Source organism: Gossypium hirsutum, chromosome A04 (assembly GCF_007990345.1).
Source record: "Gossypium hirsutum isolate 1008001.06 chromosome A04, Gossypium_hirsutum_v2.1, whole genome shotgun sequence".
Classification (NCBI taxonomy): domain Eukaryota; kingdom Viridiplantae; phylum Streptophyta; class Magnoliopsida; order Malvales; family Malvaceae; genus Gossypium; species Gossypium hirsutum.
In genome coordinates this window covers 80,984,254-81,008,496 of record NC_053427.1, presented here as the reverse complement: position 1 = coordinate 81,008,496, position 24,243 = coordinate 80,984,254, and the positions used below count along the sequence as shown (strand labels likewise).

General features: G+C 30.0%; 2 protein-coding genes and 1 long non-coding RNA gene across 3 annotated transcripts; 2 read left to right on the top strand and 1 right to left on the bottom strand.

The window, feature by feature from the left end:
• Positions 1 to 1,882: 1,882 nt before the first annotated feature.
• LOC121228200 (uncharacterized) lies at positions 1,883 to 2,701 on the top strand. The gene is made up of 2 exons (XR_005925754.1): positions 1,883 to 2,013; positions 2,339 to 2,701. It is a non-coding gene; the product is annotated as an uncharacterized lncRNA (long non-coding RNA).
• Positions 2,702 to 13,972: 11,271 nt separating this feature from the next.
• Positions 13,973 to 15,508, top strand: LOC121202817 (NAC domain-containing protein 83). Its single transcript, XM_041111479.1, has 3 exons — positions 13,973 to 14,451; positions 14,541 to 14,830; positions 14,922 to 15,508. The coding sequence occupies exons 1-3, from the start codon at positions 14,271 to 14,273 to the stop codon at positions 15,210 to 15,212; spliced, it is 762 nt and encodes a 253-aa protein (XP_040967413.1). The 5' UTR covers positions 13,973 to 14,270; the 3' UTR covers positions 15,213 to 15,508.
• A 4,935-nt stretch (positions 15,509 to 20,443) lies between these two features.
• LOC107898988 (uncharacterized) lies at positions 20,444 to 23,419 on the bottom strand. Its single transcript, XM_016824577.2, has 2 exons — positions 23,179 to 23,419; positions 20,444 to 20,843 (listed from the first exon to the last, which is right to left on the bottom strand). The coding sequence occupies exons 1-2, from the start codon at positions 23,314 to 23,316 to the stop codon at positions 20,745 to 20,747; spliced, it is 237 nt and encodes a 78-aa protein (XP_016680066.2). The 5' UTR covers positions 23,317 to 23,419; the 3' UTR covers positions 20,444 to 20,744.
• Between the last annotated feature and the right edge of the window lie 824 nt (positions 23,420 to 24,243).

Below are 24,243 nucleotides of genomic sequence, written 5' to 3'. Positions count from 1 at the left end.
AATTCCAATTTCATCCTTTTTCCATTACTAATCTTTTTTTCTTTAACTTAAGCTTCATATTCTCTTTTAATCAACTCATTAACAATTTCTAACTCATAAAATTCATTATAAAACATAAATTTTGAGCTCTATTCAACTTAGTCCCTATTTAAACCTAACTTAGAAATTCCTTTAACTAATCACTTCTAACTTCAATTTCTATCAATTTAACCCATAAAACCTCAATTTATTCAACTAAATCAATATCTAAAAATTCTCTATTTTTCTTCATTTTAACCTCATACATGTAGAACTTTGAATTAGGCATCCATAAACATAAAAATCATAGGAAAATGAGCTAAAACAACTTACCAATCAAACTTTAGGGCATTAATCCTCAAATTTCCCTTTTTTATTTCTTTCTTTCTTTCCTTCTTTCTTTCTCACGTTTGCTCTCTGTTAGTCTTTCTATCTTTATTTCTTTCTTTCTTTCTTTCTCACGTTTGCTCTCTATAACTTTTCTATTCTTTACTCATTATTCTTTATTCATTATACTATATTATATTATTATTAACCTATAATAAATATAAAATTAACATGTGTAATAGCTATAACATAAAATATCTTATAGCTATTACACATATATACCAACTATTACACATGTTATATCATACATTCACACACATGGCACTTAGGGTCTAATTGCTAGATTAGTCCCTTTTACTTCTTTAATCTATAATTAAACTTTTATTCCTTATGCAATTTAATCCTTTAAACTAAATTCAAGCTACTTCACTTAATTAAACACTAAATAACCATTCAACTATAATCCATAAATATTTCTAATAAATATTCATGAATAAATTTCACGGAAACAGTACTCAAGACTCAATTTCCGATACCGTAACTTTCGGTTCATTACAGTATAAGTAATTACAAAAGGAAGAAAATGTAATAATAAGAAAATGTAATAATAATAATAGTAATAATACAGTAGTAATAATAATAAAAGGTATAATAATAATAATAGTAATAATACAATAATAATGATAACATTGTAAAAAAAACAATTATTAATAATATTTCATAAATATATACATATATATTAAAAATAAATATATGATAATATTAAAAGTATATATGTAATATATACACAATATATAAAATATACATAATATATTAAAATATAGACATAATATACATAAAAAATATATATATATAATGTTTAAGAAGAACAAATATACGTAATATAATATTAATATATACGCGTAATATGGAGTATAATGTATATATATTAAAAGAATACATATGTGATATGCGAATACATTAATAAGAACAATAATACTAAAAACTAATAATAAAACTATATAACATATATATGTATAAGTATAAAAATGATAATGATAGAATGCTAATAAATAAAAAATACAAACATAATAACAATAATAAAATATAATATTATGAATAATATTAAAATTAAAATAGAATAATGAGAAAAAAGTGAAAAAGGGACGAAATTGGATTGAAAATGGAATTTTTGAGGCGAATTTAAAATAAATAAAAGAAAAGGGGACTGACACGCAAGAAACCAGGAGGGTCTAAAGGAGGAAATATCCTGACCCCTTAAAACGGCGTCGTTCACATAGGTACCAAATTGAAAACGAAATAAATTTCAGGGTAAGATTAAAATTAACAAAAGCTTAATTGCGAAGTCATGAAAAAGCGGAGGGGCCAAAAGCGCAAATAACCCCTCCGCTTCAAAACACGCAGATCCCAGGCTAGACAGGTCGGGTCGGCCCGCTCCACCCCAAAACGACGTTGTTTTACGCCTTGGGGGGAGGGCCAAAACAGTACCGTTTTGGTACCGTTATATAAGTCAAACAGTTGTTTTTTTTTTCATTTCCTGCATGCTTTAAAAAAAAGCTTATTTTCTCTCTCTCTCTCTATCCTCCTCAGTCTGGTCGCCGGTAAGAGCTCCAGCCGACCACCGTCGTCCGCCGCCGCCGTCGTCGGCCACTGCGAATTCCGAAAAAGGTGCCTTTTTTCCCCTTTTTTTTACTTTTATTTTCTTTGATATTTTTTCTTAAAAAAAGGAGGAAATATTGATATATGACTGTATATAGATTCGAAAAAAAAGAAAATAAAATAAAGATGAAGAAACCTTGGCCTTTGTATACCTTGCTATTTCTCCGAACCTATTTCTGGGATTTTTGTTTTTATACTTGGATCTCTAACTTCTTTATGCTCTATGTTTACTGTAAAATTCTATGTATTTCAAAAAAATCTCCCCCTTTTACAAATGATTTTGTGGCTTTATATATAGCCATTCTTACAACTTACTTGTCTGTTTCTTTTGCAGGTAAACGGCGGTGGCAACAGTGGAGCAGGTGCGCTAGTTGCGCTAGTGATGCGACGTCGGCCGTGCTAGGGTGTGAGAAGGCAGTTGGCGTGACAGGCGGTGGCAAACGTTATGGGCGGTTAGGCTAGGGTTTCTTTTAGATTTTTTTTGTTTGTGTTTGGGCTAGGGTTGTTGGGTTTTGGGGTTATTTGGGCCTGTTTTAGGTTTGGGCTTTGGGCCCGGTCAAATTTGGACAGGTACAAAGTGTAAAGGAAACAAAGAGCCAATGATGGGAGAAAGCAAGTCTCAACTGGCTAGAGAAAAACAAGCTGTAAAAGGCTCAAGGTAGGAGCCATTTCCTAATAAAATCTAGAAAAATTTCAACGTTTTTGTATTTTGTTTTTCCTTTCAAAATTTTAATTAATTTTGTTTTAAATACTTTTCTTTTATCATTACAATATTGAGGAGGAGATGAGGGATGACAAGATTTAAATCCGTGTCATTTAGGTGCCAGACAAGATTTCTAACAATTACTTCAAGCAAGTCTTGACCAATTAAAGTTAATTTAAGTTAGAAATGATATTGGATAGAAATAAATATTAAAACTATACATGAACTTTGATCCAATATGCAATTTAATACATAAACTTTGATTTTGGTTCAAAGGTATATATAAAACTTTGATTTTAATTCAATTACATCAATTTATTTTTCTTTTATACAAGTATAATTATCTGTGTATGTAATATGTAAACACAAAATAGTGTTATATCAATAATAATGTTAGTGATTTGTGAAATTTAAATTAAATCTAAGTTTCATGTGTAAAGTTGATCAAAATCGAAGTTTTATGTATTAAGAGTGCACATTAAAGCAAAATTCATATATAATTTTGACAATTGTCTTTATTGGATATAGACAAGTGTGTAACAAAATAAGTTATTTCCTTCTAATTTTTAAATTTATTTTGTTTTAATTTTTCGAACAATTTAATAATGTTTAACTATTCACTTAATAATAAGTTAGGTTTTATTTAATAAACTAAAAAAAATAAGTGATTGAAAATTAAATGTTGAATTTTTAGTATTGAATTTTATAAGAAATAATTCTATATTATAAAATTATTTGGTATATTAATAAAATTAAATATCGAATATAATTATGTTGCTTGATAAAGTAAATTTTGATTTTTGAAAACTATTTATATGTGAAAAATAATTAGTCTGCAATTTTGCTTAATGTTTATTGTAACAACAGTTAGAACGAAAATGTCTAAGAAGCTTTACCCAGTAAATGATTTTATTCAACAATTGTTTGGATCATTTATTGACTTAATTACAATCTACCTTTACACAAAGAAGTAATTGCAATACCAATACCGACCTAAATTATCACAAATTATTCACCCAAGTACCTCACAATACAATTAATAAACTCTCTAAAGAATAGCTGAAAAAGTGTCACAAAATAACCGCAAAAAAAACATTAAAGTTGTCGACAAAGACATTAAAAAACTGCACTTAAAAGTGGCACCACAAGCAACCTATTTATGGGCTTGATACAAGAGTCTATTCAGTAGAGTTTTGATAAGTTTTAAACTCCTATTTAAAAGTTGGAATTATCTCATTAATTATCAACTAAAAGTCTTCACAAAATTAGTCTTCTAACAGCACTAAAATTCTTTCAAGAGATAAAGATAAACATTATCATCATTTTAAACTTTCTAATATGATCAATTAAAGAACTAAAGAGTCCTAGAAAAATGTTTATCTCTGAAAAATAGCATTTTAATCACCAAGAGATTAAGACTTTTATGTTTATCCGATCACATTAAATAATTTGATTAAGAGTTTTTAAAATTCTAGTTAAATAATGCTTCGTGTTTAGTCAAGTATACCACACTTAAATAGATTAGAACCCAATTCAATAAACCAAACAAACAAACAATTTGAGAGCAGTTTTGGTAAGAATATGTTTTATTATCCTTACTTTTAATTTCAGGTGTTATAGTGTGATTTGTAAGAACTTGGGGAAAAGAAACCTGTTTAATGCCCAAAAAAAGAATTATTAAATACCGAAAAGAGACAAGTGTTTTTATTAATAAGCCAGCCAAAGTGATTTTCATGTTGGAATTATTGGAGTTTGGCATCTAGCAGTAGCTAAACGAGTGGCTGGATTCAAAGATAATTAATTAATAAGCAAAAGTTTTGGACCCAAACCAATGTATCAAGTTTTCCAAATTTTCCATACTATCTTTCTGTCAATTATTTGGATTTCCAGGCAACATAAAGTGAGCTAAAAACAAAGAGCTTCACCTAATAACATTCATTTAAATGCTGACAGCTCATGTGATATGTTGTGCCGTCCATGTCATCTTCAAATTAGTCTTTATACAATAGATCAAAGAGTAAATTAATTTTTTATTAAAGATTTCATCTATTTTTTATTGTTAAGTGTTAAGGTGACTGCCATCGATGCATGATGTACTATGTATACCTCATGTTAATATGATAATATTTAAAAAATTATAAAAATCTTAAAAATAAATCTTTTTTATAATTTCTTTTAAAATCCCACATATGTATGGTTTTTCATTTAATTACAAAAATTATAAAAATATAGAAAAAATTAAATTTTATAAGAAATTATTAAAAAATTAAAATTATTAAAAATTGATAAAATATTTTAAAATAATATTCAAAATGAACATAGACAATTATGGAGTGTTTGTTAAACAACTATTAAAATTATAAAACTAAATATTTACACATATGATGTGTTTAAAAAATTCAAATATATATATATCTTTTTAATCTAGTTGATTTTTTAATCAATCAAGTTGATGAGTCTTATTTTGTTATTTTCTTATAATTCAAATATATATAAACATATATAATAGTACCCTTTCACAATAATTTTTATTATTAATTTTTTAAAAGTTTTAAAATTATTTATATTTTCTTATAATTCTTAAATAATTTTCTACCGAAACCACTCTAAAATTAACTTAGATAAATGGTTTCAATATTTTCTAAGAAACCACTCTAGAATGAACTTAAACCATTTTCCAAGTTCATTTTGGACATTGGTATTGATCATTTTTAATAATTTCAATATTTTTTATAATTTTTTTTGTCTAGGTTCATCTTACATGTGGTTTTTTTTTTAATTTTTTAAAATTTTATTTATTTATTTGAAATTTTTTAATTTTTAAATATTTGATGAAAAAAAAAATATCACGTTAGCATGAGGTATACATGGCACACTATGTGTCGTTGTATAGGTGCTCCATCAACCACGTTATCACTTTATAGTAGACAGCAATGGAATTTTTAATAGAAAGACCAATTTACTATTTGATTTAACATAGGGATTAATTTACCCATTTTTTTAGTAAAGTGGGCAAAATATAATCTGACTCCTAGTATAGGGGTTTCCATGATACTTTAACCTAAGCCTACTCATCCTTTAATTCCACGTCACTTATATAAAATATTTGAAAAAAAAAAGCCAAATAATCACTTAACATCACATATGGATAAACTTTTAACATAAGGTCCAATTTCTACTTTTTTTTTCTAACATATTGGAGCTAATTTGTCCATTTTTTTAATAGCGAGGGAAAATGCAATTTGCCTTCAAATACAAGGGTCTTCTTGGTACTTTTACCATCTGTATTTATATTAATAAATATTAAGTTTTAATTGACTTAGTTTCACAAATTAATGTCGCACAAACTTAGTTAAAAAAATTGAAAAACACCTTCTTCTTTTTAAATTAAATAGTGCTATGATGATGTTTTTATCATTCTTTATATATTTATTAAAAAATAATTGGTAAAAAGATGTTTATTTTCTCTCCTAAAAAATTCAAAATAATTTAATTTTTATCAATTTCGAAAATAAGCAATTAAGAATAATTAATCACATCTTTAATATTTTCTATCAATTGTACATATTTATTATTGATATAATAATAAATTTAACTCACAATATTTACACATTTTATTAATTTGGTGTTAATATTGCATGTTCTATCAACATTTATATAGAGTATATAAACACTGAGGGCTAATTTTCTTCTTATACCAATCAAAATAATATATAATCGGTGAGAAATATTAATTTCTTGATTAATTTTCCTTAAACTTTTGAAATTAATTGAAACTAAATTACATTGATTTCTTTGAAAGAGATCAATTTACTCTATATTAAAATTAAGAAAGACTGGAAAAGTATTTTACCAAAATAATTGAAATCTAAAAAACCCTACACATAATTTAAATTAAAACAGCGAAAATATAAAATATAAAAATAAATTTTCATCTTTAAAGCTTCAACTTTCTTATTTCATCAATTAAATGATATTTTCACACGATTTTTTAAAAGTAAATATTTGATACACTATCAGAGTTTTTAGACTTTACAAATAAGGTTAGGGGTGAACAAGTGTCATTTAAAGGTATAATAAAATGTTAAAAAATACATATTTTTTAAAAAAAAGACGCATGTCGATTTTTTAAAGTTATTTGTGGAATAAAAAAAGTACAGTATCAATGTACCGATTACTCATCTTTAGGATAATTATTTGATACACTGCCGATGGAATTTTTTAGACTCTACAAATTAGTTGAGGGTGTGAAAGTGTCACATTTATTTAGATAATTATTTTTTTATTTTTTTTACTACACCCTATAATATAGTTATCAAACTCTTAATTTAATTGCAAATGTAAAAAAACTTCACTCTGCTTTTATAAATATAATTTTTACAATAACGGATGCACCATAGCATAAGATAAAAAAATGGTAAATTTATATTTGTATTATTGGTTTTGGTCTTTTTCTTGAAGCTTTGGGCTTATTCTATAACACAGTTTGGATCATTGTTGTGATCCCTTAGCAGCCAAAAAAACCCAATTAGACCTTTACCCATTAGCCTATCTCAACTTCCTCTTCAATCCTGCACTCACTCTACCCCATGCCAGAAAACATTTACAAACATGGTTCCTCTTGCATCCACACATATTTAATGAAAGTCAGAAATTGGATGCATTTTAACATACAAAATATAATAACTAAATTTTTTAACAAGTGAGGATTTTCTATCCTACCAAACACTCTTCTGTTCCTTTATTGCATGGAACCATCTTTTTAGTTATTTTTTCCCCCTTGGAAGCTAATTCAAAGTTTCAACTTGGGCAGTTCTTAAAAGGCAAATGTCATTCCCCATAGGTCTTTGCTAGAGGCAGGTAGAGGAGGCAATGCTTTTTGGGCATGGAGTAGCTTGTTAAAGAGGAGATATCACAAGGCAAATTATATGTGTATGAGAATGAAACAGAAACATATATGTAAATATGGAGTGAAAACTGGGTTCCAAATCAGATAAGGCAAAAGCCAAATCATCTGGGATTGGTGGAGCGTGATGTGTCAGAAAAGGTGTAAAAGTTAATTGATAAAGAAGACGAAGAAGGAGAAGAAGAAGAAGAAGAAGGGGTTTGAGACGTGACAACTACTGCACTGCATTTCAGTCTGCAATTGAGAACTGGGGCCTCCTGCTTATTTATATGTTATAATGGTCCTATAACTATCCACTACTTGTTATTGTCGTGTTGTGTGAACTTATGTGGAAACATAGGGCTTTCGTTTTGTGCTTCGTACTTTTTTACTACCAAGGAGTTGCAGTTAAATTGTACTGTTAGGAGGATTAGAGGTGCTTTATAGGGAGTGTGTTCTTTTAGGGGTATGAACTCTCCCTTTCATAGTAAAATTAATATCCATCTAAAATTGAACGTGATTGTGGTAATGGATGCCGTGGGAAAATCATATATTGGGTTTTATTATTATTATTTTGGCCCAAATGTTGGGATAGTAAATGTTTTTTTTTTTAATGCATATAGGCGTGACTTTATTCACTATCGACTCTTGTATAACTAATCGAGTTAATTTATTTAAATTAATTCTCTTAATAAATTAAAATTAGAACCAAACTAAATCAATCAAATTGCATTGATTAATTGGAGTAACTTGATTGTAATTATGTGCTCACCCCTAATCTAGCCTAGGAAGTTAAATCGTGTAAATTTGACTATAGTACTGGGACTAGGTATAGGTTCTTTAACAAATTTGAGAATTTTGTAGATGGGATGAAAGTTTGTTGGGTTCCAACTTCCAAACAAGACCTGCTGCTGCTTGAATAAATATATTATTAGCTCAAGTGCTGAACTGTATCTACCCATGGACCAGCCATGGTTGCCTATTGAAATAACAATATTTTTATAGTTATGCTACTAATTATAACTTCCCATGCTTTATTTGCCAGCTCCTGTTAGGAAATTCCTTCATTTCCCAAAGAGGAACTCAATACAGAAGTAGGATGGTGAATTAATTAACATCCATAAATTCCAAAGTCTTTTGTAAAAAAGAAAATATTTAAACTAATTTTGTATTAAAGTTACATATTTCAGAAGCTAACTACAATTGTAATATCAATTAGAGTAGAAACCAAATTACATATTGGTCAAAAAAATCCGTCCGTATACGTATAAAACTGTTATCCAGGAGGGGGATTCTTATTTAAATAGATACATAATAATAAGAAGAAAAGTAGGTGTATTTAATGAAAATAACAATTCAGGAATTGACTCATTATATCCCAAGATAGCAATGAAATTTGCACATTTCTAAAGGGTTGGGAACATGCAAGTTGCTGGGTTGCACCCGACACAGATACCTAAATGGCCTGCCTAAGCCACAAACCTCACTCTCACCACCCGTCTGTTTCATCCGGTTACGTAGTCAAGTAGGAGAGGTTTAAGTCTCTCTATTTGTTGTCTTAGTCTCAATTTAATCATGTTTCGCTGCTCTCTCCAATCCCCTTTTTAATTCGAATTTGAGTTAGGAATTTCTTTTAAGATCTAACGTAATTATCGAATATCGTAAAAATTTAAATATATATATATTTTAAGGATAATACATGTATTCCATTTGGATGTATTGCTTGAGGCCGCAATTAATTTGACAAAATTGGCTTTAAACTCAAGAAAATGTGCTGCCTTAGGTCAACTTTGAAATGTTTACATACATTGGTTGCTTTTGAAATTACTACACCCTGCTTAATTTGTTTCTAGAAATTCCTTTTGATAGGCATAATTTCATCTTTATTTATTTAATTTAGAAAAAAAAAAAAAGAGGATTCCAAATTATGGAATAAGTAGCAAAGTGTGGAATAAAGAGAGTAGCATTTTTATTTAAAAGGGCAAAGACAAATGATGCCTAAAGAAAAAGGAGAAAGGGGGCATTATACATAAATGATTGACATAAAGGGCTTTTAAGCACTAACGCTAACATCATTTTATTCAATTTCTTATCATATAATAATTACACAAAGACATTAACAAATGGTTTATTTAATTTTTCATGTTCGACTTAAAGGCAAGCTTTAGTGTTTAATCACTATTTTAAGTATGATGTGGAGGGATAATTAAGGGTGTTTCAAATTGGTTTTTTGTGTAACTCTTGCTGTGCAAGCTTTGATGCTCTGCACGACTTTCTAATTTCTCCTGCTTTTCAAAGTAATTTAAATAATTAAAAAATAGAAGAAATCTATACCTTTTAAGTAGTGTTTTTTTTTTTTTGTAAAGAAACCCATGTGATCTAAAAAGCAATTACTTTGGAGATGTGAACGTGATGGAAGGTTAGGTTTGTGTGAAATCTGGTAAATAGGGGTTTATTTTGGGTTGATAGGAAGAAAGGAGAAGGGGGAAAGGGAGAAATATAATGTAAAAGATATTTAGGAGAGAGTAGAAAGACATATTCCAGTGAACAACATATTTTACTCAAAAATACAATAATTGCAGCCTTTGACGTTTCTTTCTTACTCCTTAAAACCCTCTTCAACCCCCACACGCACACGCAATCTTCTTTGACTCAACCCCGAACCCAAACCCAAGCCAAATTAATAAAAAGGAAAATTCGAAAGCCAAAATCAGAGCCGCAACTTGGCTTATTACGAAACCCATATTTTCCTTCCATTATTTATATTATATTATACAAGACAGAAGTGGGATAGGAGCATTCGCTTGTGGATTCTCTCTTTCTTTTTTCTTTCCGAATATATTTATATAATTTGCATTTTCCAGTTGTGTCCTGGCAACACAAATGGATGAAATGTGGAAAAGGACATTCTCTTCGCCCTACGGAAACGCCCTTTTTCTTCATTTGTCAATGTTAGAGGCTCCGGTTTAACTAAATCTCAACTGTCCCCACGCTTACCTCGCTTTTATCCCCAAACTAACCCTATACCCTGCACAAAACTTCAATTGCTGGCATTAGGAAAAGAGAGAAATGGGGGAGGAAGCAAACAGCAAACAACTTTGGGAGGGCATATTTGTCATTTTCACAGCGAGATTCCATCCTTAGCATTATTGAGAGAGAGTAAATATAAATGAAATAGATGCATCTCATCCAAAATAGTGAGACAAGAAAGAAAGATTTAGGAAATCTTTGGAAATGGGGTAATCCGTCACATTTGAAGTTGAAAGCTCCCACTTTTCTCCGTTACCCCTTTCTCTGACGTCGTTGCCTTGCCCCCTCCCTCCTTTACAAGGCATCCCATATGACTTTTTATGACCACTTTACCCCCTCCTTATTTTTTATTTTTTTTTCCACGTATAATTTATTTTTTTATCTAATACATGAATATTAATTTACCTAAAAATAAAAATACAATTCCACTTTTTACCATTCTTGCCACTCAATTTAATATCTTATTATCATCCTTAAAGAAAAAGAAACTGACAGACAATAGGATAGCAAATGTCAAAAGAGCGACATTGTCAATTTCAAGGACCCCTCTCCCTCACCATAGAAACAAGCAGCGTCTCTTTTATTCATTTTTATCATCGTCTTGGTCTTCTCCCTTCGTCCGGATCGTCACTCCACAACTAGTTTTTTGTTTTCTAACTGATTTTGTCTGTCACCAACTTATCTATTCCCCACAATTTTTGTGATATTCTTGTTTATACTTAATTATAATTACCTTATTAAAGGGTAATTTGGCAAAGTTTAGTTTGAAAAAAATTAGTTTACAGAAATGCTCCAAGAAAGCGTTGTAAAAAAGTGTGATTTGTTAATTTAAAGATTCATTTTAGATATGATATTAAAAATTAAAAATTAATTAATTTAATATAATTATACTTAGAATATACATTTTAAATATTTTTTAATAATTAATAAATTATTTGTAAATGTAATTACAAGTGAAATATTTTTAAATTTTAAATATGATAATAAATAATATGTAAATAATTTAATATACTGATAATCATAATTTTTAAATAATAATTAAATTATTTAATATAATAATACATAAAATATAAATAAAGTAATCTAAATTTTGAAATGTATTTTAAATAATTAATATAAATAATAACATTTTGATAATTTACATTTTCAAACACAAAAATCAAAAGCACCTAAACTCTAATTTTTTACCTTCTTTTAACGACAAAAGCCAAGTGTTGGACATTTCTTTGGGTTGAAAAATAATTTTCCACCTCCAAATGTAATGTCAAACGAGGCTAAGGCTTATTTGGTTATTCTAAGAAAAAAAGCAATGCATTGAAAAATTTTCATGGATCGTTTTTAATATAATTATAATACAATTACAAATATACATGTTTTTGAATAATTATAAAATAAAATCAAATTATTATAACACACAATTATAATATAATTACAAATATACATATTTTTGAATAATTATAAAATAAAATCAAATTATTATAACACACAATTAAAATAATCTCGTACAAAATCCATCAATCAAACTAAAATCACATAAGACAAATGTGCATGAAGGAATTAAAACTTCAATACTATAAGACACAAGGCTTTAGCCTTTGTCAACAATGCCAACGCCCTAATTAATTTATTTTTTATTTACTTTGAAATTGACATTAAAATTCACTTAATAGATTTTTTTTAATTAATTGAAAAAGCAAAGTACATACTAAGTAACTTATCACTTAAAAAATTACAATGATTGAATTTTATAATTTTATTTAAGATTAAACTATCCTTTAAATAGTAAATAACAAAATAGTTCAAATTAATTTATTTATTATTACTTTCAACATTGTTTAAAATATTTACTTTTAAGTTTTATAATAATTTTAAACTTAACACTTTGATTTTTGTATATTTAGATTAAAATATACCATTAATTAATAACATAAAATGCAAAAAAATCATTGTAAAAAATATTTATATTTAACAACATCAACATGGTAATCAAATTTATAATTAAAACAATCAATATTAAGCATATAAATTTTCATACTAAAATTTTTTAATCACCTAACGTTGTCTTTAAATATATATATATATATATTAATTTATACTCAATGCAGTAATAATATATTAAATGACACATCATCATTTTAAAATAATAAGTAATTATTACTGAAAGCTACTAACATATTTCACTTAAACAAAATTGTACATCGTTTTCACTTAAAAATATAGTATATGGTGGGAAAAAAATAATAGAATGAGTGAAGAAGATATTTGTTTTGGGGGACAAGACGGCTTATTTTTAATTTTTTTTTTGAAAGATATATATCCCATTGGCACAAGTAATCGTCTCCGCCTACATACGTTAAACATGCACTAATAATTATATCAAACAATTGAAGCCTCCACTTTGCTTCATAATTTTCATTGTTGCTGCCTTCATCACGTAGCAAATTTCATTTTCTTTTCTTTTCTTTTCTTTTTTATTATAATATAAAAATAATACATCCTCACATTTATTTATCTAATGTTTTTACAAATAAGTCTACTTACTGATATTGTGGAAAATTTTGTTCATTTGCGAGTCATGGATTTAAAATTACTATAATATCTAATAAATTATTAATTTTATTTCTATTTTAGAAAAACTTTAAGGGTGAATTTAAAATATTTTAAAAAAATTGAGATATAATTTAAGAGTGAAATTACGAATGAAACCTTTGATTTTATGTAATAAGTAGAAGGAAAGAGGGCAAAAGGATAGAAAAGATGTTGAGATTTTGCTGTATCCAGAAACCAACGGCTAACAATATGTTGTCCCCTGCGATGCATGCCCGACGAGTGGTTGCCTTGTCTATAAAAGGGGTTTTGTGAAGGGTACTTGCGTACTTTCATTACCGCACCCATTATAATGTCTTTGGGTGAGCTCCAGCTGTAACCATAATGACATCGACCTGACTTCACCCCTTTCGATCCTTAATTAGGAGGGCATGTATGTCCGACCACTTTATTTTCATACATTTACCGAAAGACCCACCTGATTTTTCTTGACCAAACTACCCCTCCCATCCTCCAAACTTTCCGCAAGGAGGATAACATAGTCGTCCAATCAAACACAAAATCTCTTAAATTTTTTAAAATTAAATATTTTATTTTTTTGAGTGAATTAAACCATAACTCAAATTACGAAGATTATGAAAGAATGTTTGAGAAATAAATACGTAAAAGATATCTCTTATTCCCATAACTCAAAAACAAAGTGAAGTGAAGAAATGGGATTTTGAAACTGCCCCCACAGATCACAGATGTACGTTTAGGTAAATGAGTAAATAATTGGAAACAGCTACGGTTATTCCCATACGCATAGGGAGGAAGTCGAAGTAAACTAGGCTTCCAACTTTAGACGCTTTCACTTGTGCTTTAAATTCAATAACTTCAACCATTTCGATTTTAAACTTGTTTAAACGTTTTTTGTTAAAATAGCGTCAAAAAAGAGATTGAGTCTAGTTTACGCCAATTGGATCCCCTGCCCTCCTTATTCTATTCGCCTCTTAAGAACCCCCCCACCATTACCCTTCTATAAAGACGCCACACTTTTCCCTCTCAATTACTCACCACCCCTCTCTCTCTCTCTCTCTCATATCACCAACTGTGTTGAAGATGGAGAAGCTTAATTTTGTAAAGAATGGTGTGCTGAGATTGCCTCCTGGCTTTCGTTTCCATCCTACGGATGAAGAGTTAGTGGTTCAGTACTTGAGACGAAAAGTGCTTGCTTGCCCTTTGCCTGCCTCTATCATACCCGAAGTCGATGTTTGTAAAGCTGATCCTTGGGATTTGCCAGGTTGATTTTAATTTCTCATTTACCACCAAATCTTTTGGGACCAAAAATTAGATTTTTTTTTCTGAATGTTCGTTTGTGTGGTTGAGCAGGTGATTTGGAGCAGGAGAGGTATTTTTTCAGCACTAGAGAAGCCAAGTATCCTAATACCAATAGATCAAACAGAGCCACTATTTCAGGTTACTGGAAAGCAACTGGAATCGACAAACAAATTGTAACATCTAGGAGCAACCAAGCTGTGGGTATGAAGAAAACTCTGGTTTTTTATAGAGGAAAAGCCCCAAATGGATGTAGGACTGATTGGATTATGCATGAATATCGTGTTGTTAGCACCGAGACAGCTGCTTCCAATGCCCCACCCAATAAGAAGAACCAAACTCAGGTCAATTGCCATATTACATTGTTGCTTTCATTATGCCTGTATGTGTTGGTCAAAGCAAAATCATTGATTTTGCATTAAAAAATCTGTGCAGAACAATGTGGTGCCGATGGAAAATTGGGTGCTGTGCCGCATATTCTTGAAGAAAAGAAGTGCTAAAAACGATGAAGGCCTGCAATCTTGCAACCAAAGAATTGGTAAATTAAGGACAAGCAAGCCTGTCTTCTATGATTTCCTGACCAAAGACAGGGCTGACTTAAACCTAGCCCCTTCTTCCTCGTCATCCGTCTCCAGTGGGATCACCCAAGTTTCAAATAATGACACGGATGACCACGAGGAAAGCAGTTGTTGCAATAGTTTTCCTTATTTCAGAAGAAAACCCTAAAAAGTCACAGTTCACACCCTTTTTTTTTTCTCTCTCTTTTCCTGCCTGTACCAGTAGCTCGGATTCTGATTAGCCAATCAGTGTAACATCTTCAAAGAAAAGAAAAGAAAAGAAAAACTAGTCTAGTGTTTGGTAATTTATGTCTTTGTGTCTCTTTGTCTGTGATTATAAGGAAGAGATAGAATTCGGCATTAACTATTAAATGAAAGAGCAAACTGTGTTATAAAACATGGTTATCCCCTTTTAATGTAATCTCTAAATGTTATCAAGTTAGTGATATTAGCCTCCTTTTGGTACCTCATTTATGGTCAACTTTACTTTGATTTGCACATGAGCATTGTAAAGCTAGGTAAAAAAGGCTAATGGTTTTTAAAAGAAGGAAATGCAGAAAAAGAAAAAGGCATACAGTAATATATATGAGAACTTTACCAAAAGCTGAAATCTTTTTGAGAAGCATGAGAATAAGGCATAAGATCTTTGCAAATCAGCATTGGGCGAGTTTGTAGTCACTTGAAAAGAAAAAGAACCCAATTCCCATTGACATCCACTACTTCACCATGGTCAGAATCTTCACCAAAAAGAAATCTGAAACGGCGGCACCTAGTTCTCATATTCCTTCATCGACACTCCATTCCAGTATAATATCATTGAAAGATGAGCCAACCAACTCTTGTGCCCAGAAACTGACATTCGGATCTTAATTTTTTCAAATCAATACAATGAACAGGGAAGTTTGTGTAGGTCCAAGGTTGTAGGCAAACAGGGTTAACTAAAAACTTTGAAATTAAAAGACTAGTTGGTGGAAGTAAGGAGACTAAATTGTTAATGATACTAGATCCTTTTATTCATAAAACTTAAACTTGAAACTCTCAAGATTTTTCCACCTCCTTTCTACGTATCGCCATTTAAGTATTACTTGTACGTAAAGAAATGGTGACCCTCATTTAACTTGGTACACAATAGAAAAATATTCTCATGCTTCGAAATTTTGTAGCTCAATTGGATTTCAACAGTAAGATTCTCCCACTATTGTGCACCTACCCTGCAGTATGGTAAAAGTTCAATGGCGTTATTGTATTGGAAGTAAAATTACATTTTGTCTCTTTTATTAAAAATAGATAAATTAGTCTCTATATATTATATCAAAGAACAAATCAATCTTTTTATTAAAAAGTTAATTCAAATTTATTTTTATTGTCAAAAATTAATCTATATACGTTAAAATGAGGTACATATAATATGCTAGTTATTCTATTAACTGCATTAATTTTTACTGTAAAAATGGTGAAATACTTAACAGAAATAACTTATTGTATTTTCTTTTAGGGGGCAGTAGTCTCCTTTTATGAGTAGTACTTTTTGGAATAATTGATTTTGTGAAAGAAGGGAGGACTAAGGAGCAGCTTTACTGTTGTGTAGCACACGTGTCTTGCATGCAAAGGAGGATGTCCCCTTTTATTGTTGACTCACTCCTGATTAATTAAACCCCATAAACCTAAGCCGAAAATACAGGTTATCAATTATGGTAATCATCCATGACTTATTGAGCCAAAATATTATTATAAAACAATATAAAATTAAATAACCTGAAAGCTTGAACAGTGGGCGATGGAGCTTTGTGTGATCGCCAAGTGGATGCCACACAGGCTGAGGGCGGCATAAAATTATATATATCTTCACTATCTCCATAATTGAGTGCAATGCCATAACAGGCAAGGCAAAAACAACACAATCCAAGTTTAATATATGAGAGGGATGATTGATGAGGTAAGTCTGTAATTTGGTTTTGGGGAAAAAATAGTGCAATTTAAACTTTAACAAGTTATTGAATGAGTCAATCATTTCAATTATTTTCTTAATTAATATATACTTTTATTTTTTTAAAATTAATAATGAAATGTTTTTCAATTCATTAACGAAGTTTTTAACCGTGTTGACATTTAGACTTTGAGTGTATAGATTCAAAATTTTATTGCTTCGATTGATTAGTTAATTGAGTTGGATTTAGTTAAGAATATGTAATGAGTCTTTGTATTATTCATAAATTTAAAATTCAGTCGTCATATTTTTATTTTCAAGCATTTAATCTTTTTACTTTTTAGATTTCAAAATTTAGACCCAATTATTTATACGGTTAAATTTGTTAGTGTGACATTTTAAAATTAAATAAAAAACATTCACTCAATAGCAATGTAACTAAACAAAATGATCTTGTAAACGAAGCTTAAGTAACAAAATAATTTTAAAATTTAGGAAGAATATAAAGATTTTATAATATATTTTAATATAATAAATAAACCTAGTGAAGAAGACTGGATTGGTCCAAAATTATTTTTGACTGAAATTCAAGTTAAAAATAATAATGAATGATAGTATTAAAATAAAAATAAAAATTCCATCAGCTTCCTATCCTACGGAGCTCACTAAGATAAGCAAATGCGGAAAATGGGTTATTAGATCATCTCACGCTATTGCACTTCTTTACGCAACACATTTATGTACATGTTTTTCTTTTTCAACACATTTAATTTTAATTAATAAATATATATTGAAGATTATGATGGTGAAAGGACCAAGTTATAGATATAAATTTATATATTGAATTAAAATTTTTACTAAGGATAAGTTGTAACTGAATCACGTGACAATTGTAGGAAAAAACAGAGATAAACACAGTAATTTATTTGTGTCGTTTGGAGTCTCATCTTATTGTCGAGAAAGATAATTCATTATCCTTTAACAGGTATAAATTATTATTGAAATATTATACATTCACTATTTAACAACCTCACACTTATATTCTAAATTGAATAAAGTTTAAGCGTAGCTTGATAAACTGTAATCATACTTTCCATAAGTATTCACATAAAAAAATCTTCGATTATCTTCATAATGATTAAGATCAAATTTGATGTTTTTATAAAATTCAAGAGTTAAAATAACATTCGATCCTGGCCACAAGAAATTTCCAAAATCCATAAATCAAAATACATACTGTTTTGGATAAAAGAAAAATAAACACAAATAAGACAAATTTGATTGAGTTTCTAACTATATTTGAAAATGCAACTGACGTTGTAACTGAAACAAAACCACTTGATTGTAGAATAATACATATTTTTATTATATTTTGAAAAATAAAAAATTAGAATTTAAAAATCACTATAATTTTATAAATCTAGATAAAGGTAGGATTTATATTGATATTGAATTTACAATTTGTGTCATCTATATAGCACCAATGAATCAGGTGATGTCATTCATTAAAAAAAAATGTATGCATGTATAAAATTATATGAATATGATTATTTTATAATTCATAAAGATTAATTCTTTTTAAAATTTATCATTTATTCCTCTTAATAATATCATTTTCAAAACTCAAACTTTGAGAAGATTAATTCATTAGTACGTTTTTCATGTTAGAGTGTATTGATAATTTAATTATTTTTAACATAATTGATATTTAATTAACTCATAATACCAATTTAGTCTGAAGTTTTATTATTACTATAGATCTAATAAAAATGATATAATTATTTTGATATAGATATATGTAATAGTTTTAAGAAAATACACTTAAAAATGAATAAATAAATTATTTAACAAATTTTCGGAAAATATAGTTTAAGAAAAGAATAAAGAAATAATATAGTTGAGTATTTAAAGGCGTATGTCACAATTTAACCTGAACTATACTTATTTATTCACACCTAAACTTTTTTTTTTGTCTCATTTTGATGTTTAAATTATTATTCAGTTATATTTTTTGTTCCAAAAAGTTAATGGTGGTAAAAGAAAATAGCACATTCAACCAATAAAAATACACCACATGTTTGACTTTTCTTATATCATAGATGACAAGGTCATTGGCAGTTGTTAAGAGACTATTGACCAGCATTGACTGTTGACCAAAACCTCTTAAATTTGAAACAACATAAAATCAAATCATTAAAAATGTAAAATCTAAATTGAGAGAGAAAAGAAAGAAAGAAAGAATCTATAACCAAAACAATGTGTGATTGAGGTTAAAAAAAAAAACACTTGTCTAATTCTGTGAGTATAAGTGAGGGAGAGTTTTTAGATATTATTTTTAAAAATTTATAAATTATCATGAAATTATTATTTTCATTTTAAAGCATAATTTTTTTTTCAAAATTATATAATAAAAATAATTTGGTGAGTTTCTTAACCGTGTTAATATCTGATTAATTTGTAACACTAAGGGGAAGAAATAGGATGGGTGGTGTGGGATTGATGAGATGGGCTTCAAATTTGTGAATCACGTGGGAGGCCTTTGTGGAGGACTTTGCCCACACACCCACGCATTGAAAAACAGCAAAAGTATTTGCAGGCTTCACGTATGAATTTATTCAACTCAATCACTTGAAACAAACTCAACTTGTCCTCATACAAACCATCATGTAATCTCATATCTGACTTTTGAACCCCAAAATCCAAAAGTTAGATTTGAGTTTTGAAAGGCTTGGTTGGTATCTCGCCAACAAAACAATGAATGTTTTTTTTTTTCTTATGACAGGGTAGGGAGGCCATCTACAGCTTCCACCCTGCATACAAATGCTCATAAGAGTACCCCAAATACAAGCACATACTATATATGAAATTCCTACGAACATGCCAATCTACTTCATTCTGTTTAGATTCTACGTTAACCAAACACAAATTACAAGGCAGAAGGTATATATATTTATGAGGAAAGTATTGGTAAAACAAGGACATGTGATTTGTTGCGTGTAACAATGTGCAAACTCAAGGATCTATTCTTCAAGTGGGGAGTCGAGACGTATAGAAAGAAGAATTCCCCAAATGTCAAAATCAGACAATGCAGTAGGGCTTCTCAAACCCCTTTTTTTCTTTTGGTTGGGTTACGGGTCCACCATCTAATCCGTCTTCAAACTACCCGAATGGACCACCTCTTCTTTCACTCTCCATCTTATCTCACTACTATTCCACCAAACCTCGGTTCCAGTAGTAAAAAACTTAAAAGTTAGTATCCTCTAAACAACCCTAAAAAGGGTTTTGCTCCTCATTTAGAGATCCGACCCTGATATTTTTGGCCCCATAATTAATTCATTCAAAAGCTAGTTTCTTTTTTTTTTTAATTTATTAATGTCCCTGTCAAGTGTCAGCTGCCGAAACAAGAGGCAAACCGGCAGCCGCTGAATTTTAAGAAGGGGAGCCTTTTAAGTGAACCCTTAAAAACAATCAAGTCGAACGTAAAGGATGATGATACCTTATTTCACCTCACATCATAACCAAACCACTTTAGCATTCTTCTTTTTCATGGACAGCTACTGATAAGAGATATGTGATTAAGGTTTGCCTATATCCATTGACCCACCACCTCACAACAATCGTCTTTAAACAACAATAAAAAAAAAAAAGAGGTGGTCAATGATACCATACAACTAAATTTCAAATCTCAGATTGTAAAAATTTTGCACCATTAACCCCCAAAGAGTCACCAATTTCTTCCTTTCAGGCTCATGTTGACTCTTCATTAATTGTCCATTAAGTTGATTGTTCCACACCTTTCTCACCAGCAGCAGCAGCTACGTCCGTTGCTTTCGAAGGAGGTGGTTCTGCGCATGCTCTCAAAACAGCTTCATTCTGAAAGAAGTAAACATTTCCAAAATCTCAAAAATATACAAGGCTTGAAAATCATATCTAAAATGATTAGGCAAAAATATAATCATCCATGAGTCCCACGTTACAGGATCAACAATCTGCAAGTTCATTGGCATACCATATAAAGAGTAATTAGGCAAAAGAGGAAACAATTATAGTAATTTTAACATTCGAGTTTTGCAGCACATAGATGTGTGAAAGCCAAAGGAATCACGATTCAATTCTCATAAGCCCCTTGCAACAGAAGTTATCTGACTGTTACTGAATGTAATGCAAACAGCAAAATAGAATATCACAACCTGATTTCTTTCTTAAATATGGTTATAAATGGCCTTTCAGTTGGAGGTCTGGACCTCAATGATGTCAAGGCACATGCCTAGTGCCTTGGCGTTAGACAACAAAAACACCTCACACCCTTTCCGGCAAGGGCATTTGATCAAGTGCATGCCTGGTGTACCTAGGCACTCTTTTTAGTATGGCAATAAGCAAAAGAAAAGCCCGCCTGATTATTTTATTTTTTACTTTTTTAAATAAACCTTTACTAGTAAAAAAGAAGATAGTATCAAAACCCCTACCTCTCGATATGTGAGAATTCAACAATATCAGAACAGTAAGAAATCAAGCATATTGGCCAACTAAAAAATTGCATGTTTTGTAAATAAACTTGACCACTCTTTAGAATTTATAATCATAACTATATATATATTTGATCATAACTAGGGTATCCACCGCTGGCACCAACAGTGACTAATCCCCTTGCTACAGGTGCACTCCAAAGCGGTAAACGGTTGGTCATGAAATGTGCTCCATTCTCATGAGGGGGGATCGAACCCCCGCCCACATGGTTAAGGGATGAGGTGGGCAAATCATAACTATATATAAGCTTATTTTATTTATACACAAATATTGCAATATATATGACTATATATTTAAGCTTACTTTATGCATACAAATATGTATTCATAAATATATGTGTATATATTTAAATATGACTTCAATCAGGCAAGCGCTTCATTTTGTGCCTAAGGCAATATAAGAGATCTAAAGCCTAGAGAGCCCCATCCACCCTTTGACAAAACTGACCTCGTGGCAAGAAAAACTGGTATATAGGCAGGCTAAGTTCCACCAGTGGCAATGCTAAATAAAAGAAATGTTAGGTTTCTTTCATATAATGGTTTAAGTCATAACTCTATTTCACAAATAGCAAACATGAAATAGGGATTTGAATCCATCATCCATAGGCCACTACAAAAGTGGTCAATTACTAAAATAATGTTTTTCTCAGAATATTACATGGTTGTAATTAAATAATTTCCCTTTAGCAGACGATAAAAACTCAAGGAGTCTTTAGATCCAAGCAAATGAAAGGCCGAAAGACAATATATGATGATTCTCTTATCCAAGTGCCACCATGACTATAAAATCATGGTAAGTAGACAACCTAATGTGAGAAATTTAAACTACAACTTGACCAAGTAGAATGACAGCAGTCAATTGGCCAACCAAGTCATTAGATAGAAAGTAAAAATGTCCAGGTCGCCTGAATCCTGTACTATCCCCTCTTCAGACTCAAGATTAAACTAACCCTTTCTGTGTGCTCAGCTCTGTTAACTGGACTCTTAATTTTCTTTAAAGTATCCGTATCATACAATTGTATCTGGCACATATTTGGACATTGATATGATGGTATGATCTTCCAAACACAGAAAAATATTTGAAGTTGCACATACCCGCATCTAACACCGACCCAGAATCCAGATAACATATTGCATAGTTCTAAACCACTGAACTCGAGTTCACTGATTATACACAATCTAATGCGAGGCTACCACTAAAACCCCTTTAAAAACAGCACATACGGAACTTCAGCAGACACATGCCAGTGGCCATAAAATGGAAGAACCGTTTTGTAAGAGCTACAGGAAAGGGACACACACACACACGCAAAGCAAAGAGGAAAACATTTATCATGAATAGTAAATAATCCTAAGATGAAATCTAAACTAACAGGACATTATACCAAATGAAGTTGAAGTCTATAAGCTATCTTGAGCATGTATGGTTGACTGTGCTATTAATTGTGGGTACGAAATTTGCAACTAATCTCTAAATGTAATAAACTATCAAATGTTAACTTGAACTTGTTCACAACCTTCTTCCACAGTTCATATTTTCCCTATAATTCTAACTACTTCCCAAAACCTAAGTGAAACAATTGAGAGCATAAAGCATGAAGCCGCAAGACAAAAACCCCAGAAGAAGAAAGGTTGGGGCATTAAAAAAAAAAGAAAAAAAAAGGAGAGAAGGATATAAGGACCTGCCAAACGCGATGGAGACGCTTCTTGGCGTTGGCTTTGCGGGTGGAAGTGAGCTTAATTCTCTTCCAAACGAGACCACCAGAGTCGTGCTTCTTCACTATCTCCATCACTCTTGTTCCCCAAAACGCTCCTGCCATCTCTCTCGCCGGTCGCTGCTCCTCTTGCTCTCTTCCTCACTTCTTACCCTATTTTCCAAACTGGGCCTAAAACCCCTGTAAACCCCACCCCTGCTAACACCCACAAAAAATAATGAGCCCAATTTTAAGAAACAAGATTTGGGATAATTCCGTTTTTGGCTCTTATAATTTAACAAATCTTTTAATGTGCCACTTCTATTTTGAAAATATCCATTTTGGCACTTCAACTCTATTTCCATCTATCATTATCTCTAGTGTTAAATTTTGAAATGGTGAACCAATTGTAGTATATAATTTGTCACAATTTCTCAAATTATTTTTTATTAAGATATTAAATAAATTATACTAAAAATATTTTTCAAAAAAAAAATCTTTTGAAATCTTAAATTCCTTCTTACTGAAGTATTTGTTTCAAATTTAAGGAGGATAATGAGGATGAGAGTTGCTATTCCTAATAATTATTAGGGTAAACAATAAATTTAATAGTTTAAATTACATTTTATCATCAAATTTTAAAAATTATAATATAATCATTAATGTTATTTATTATATTTTAATTATTAAATCATTAATTGCCATTAATAGTTTAATGACAAGTTAACATGGCATATGTTATATAAATTTGTTTATGGGCGGGGCCACCCAGCTCGCTCGAAAAGTAGAAGGGTTTGAGTAAAAATATAGGCCTGAAAAATGGGCTTGTGTAAAAAATCATGCTTGTTTAGAAAACGGGTTGGGCCTCATATAAGGCTTTTTTAGCTCGATCCTAGCCCGGCCCCAATATACAAAAAAAATTACTACTTTTTTTTATGTTCTTGTTGTTTTTGTAATTACGTTTTTTGCTATTTTTTTTACTATTTTGCTACCATTTCACTGCTATGTTGCTACTATTTTGTTGTTATTGTTTGTATATTGTATAACTTTTGT

Coding starts and splice junctions, on each gene's coding strand:
- LOC121202817 (XM_041111479.1), top strand. CDS start 14,271: ATGGAGAAGCTTAATTTTGTAAAGAATGGTGTGCTGAGATTGCCTCCT. Junction 14,452..14,540: donor TGATCCTTGGGATTTGCCAG/GTTGATTTTAAT, acceptor GTGGTTGAGCAG/GTGATTTGGAGCAGGAGAGG. Junction 14,831..14,921: donor ATAAGAAGAACCAAACTCAG/GTCAATTGCCAT, acceptor AAATCTGTGCAG/AACAATGTGGTGCCGATGGA.
- LOC107898988 (XM_016824577.2), bottom strand. CDS start 23,316: ATGGCAGGAGCGTTTTGGGGAACAAGAGTGATGGAGATAGTGAAGAAG. Junction 20,844..23,178: donor GTCTCCATCGCGTTTGGCAG/GTCCTTATATCC, acceptor TACTTCTTTCAG/AATGAAGCTGTTTTGAGAGC.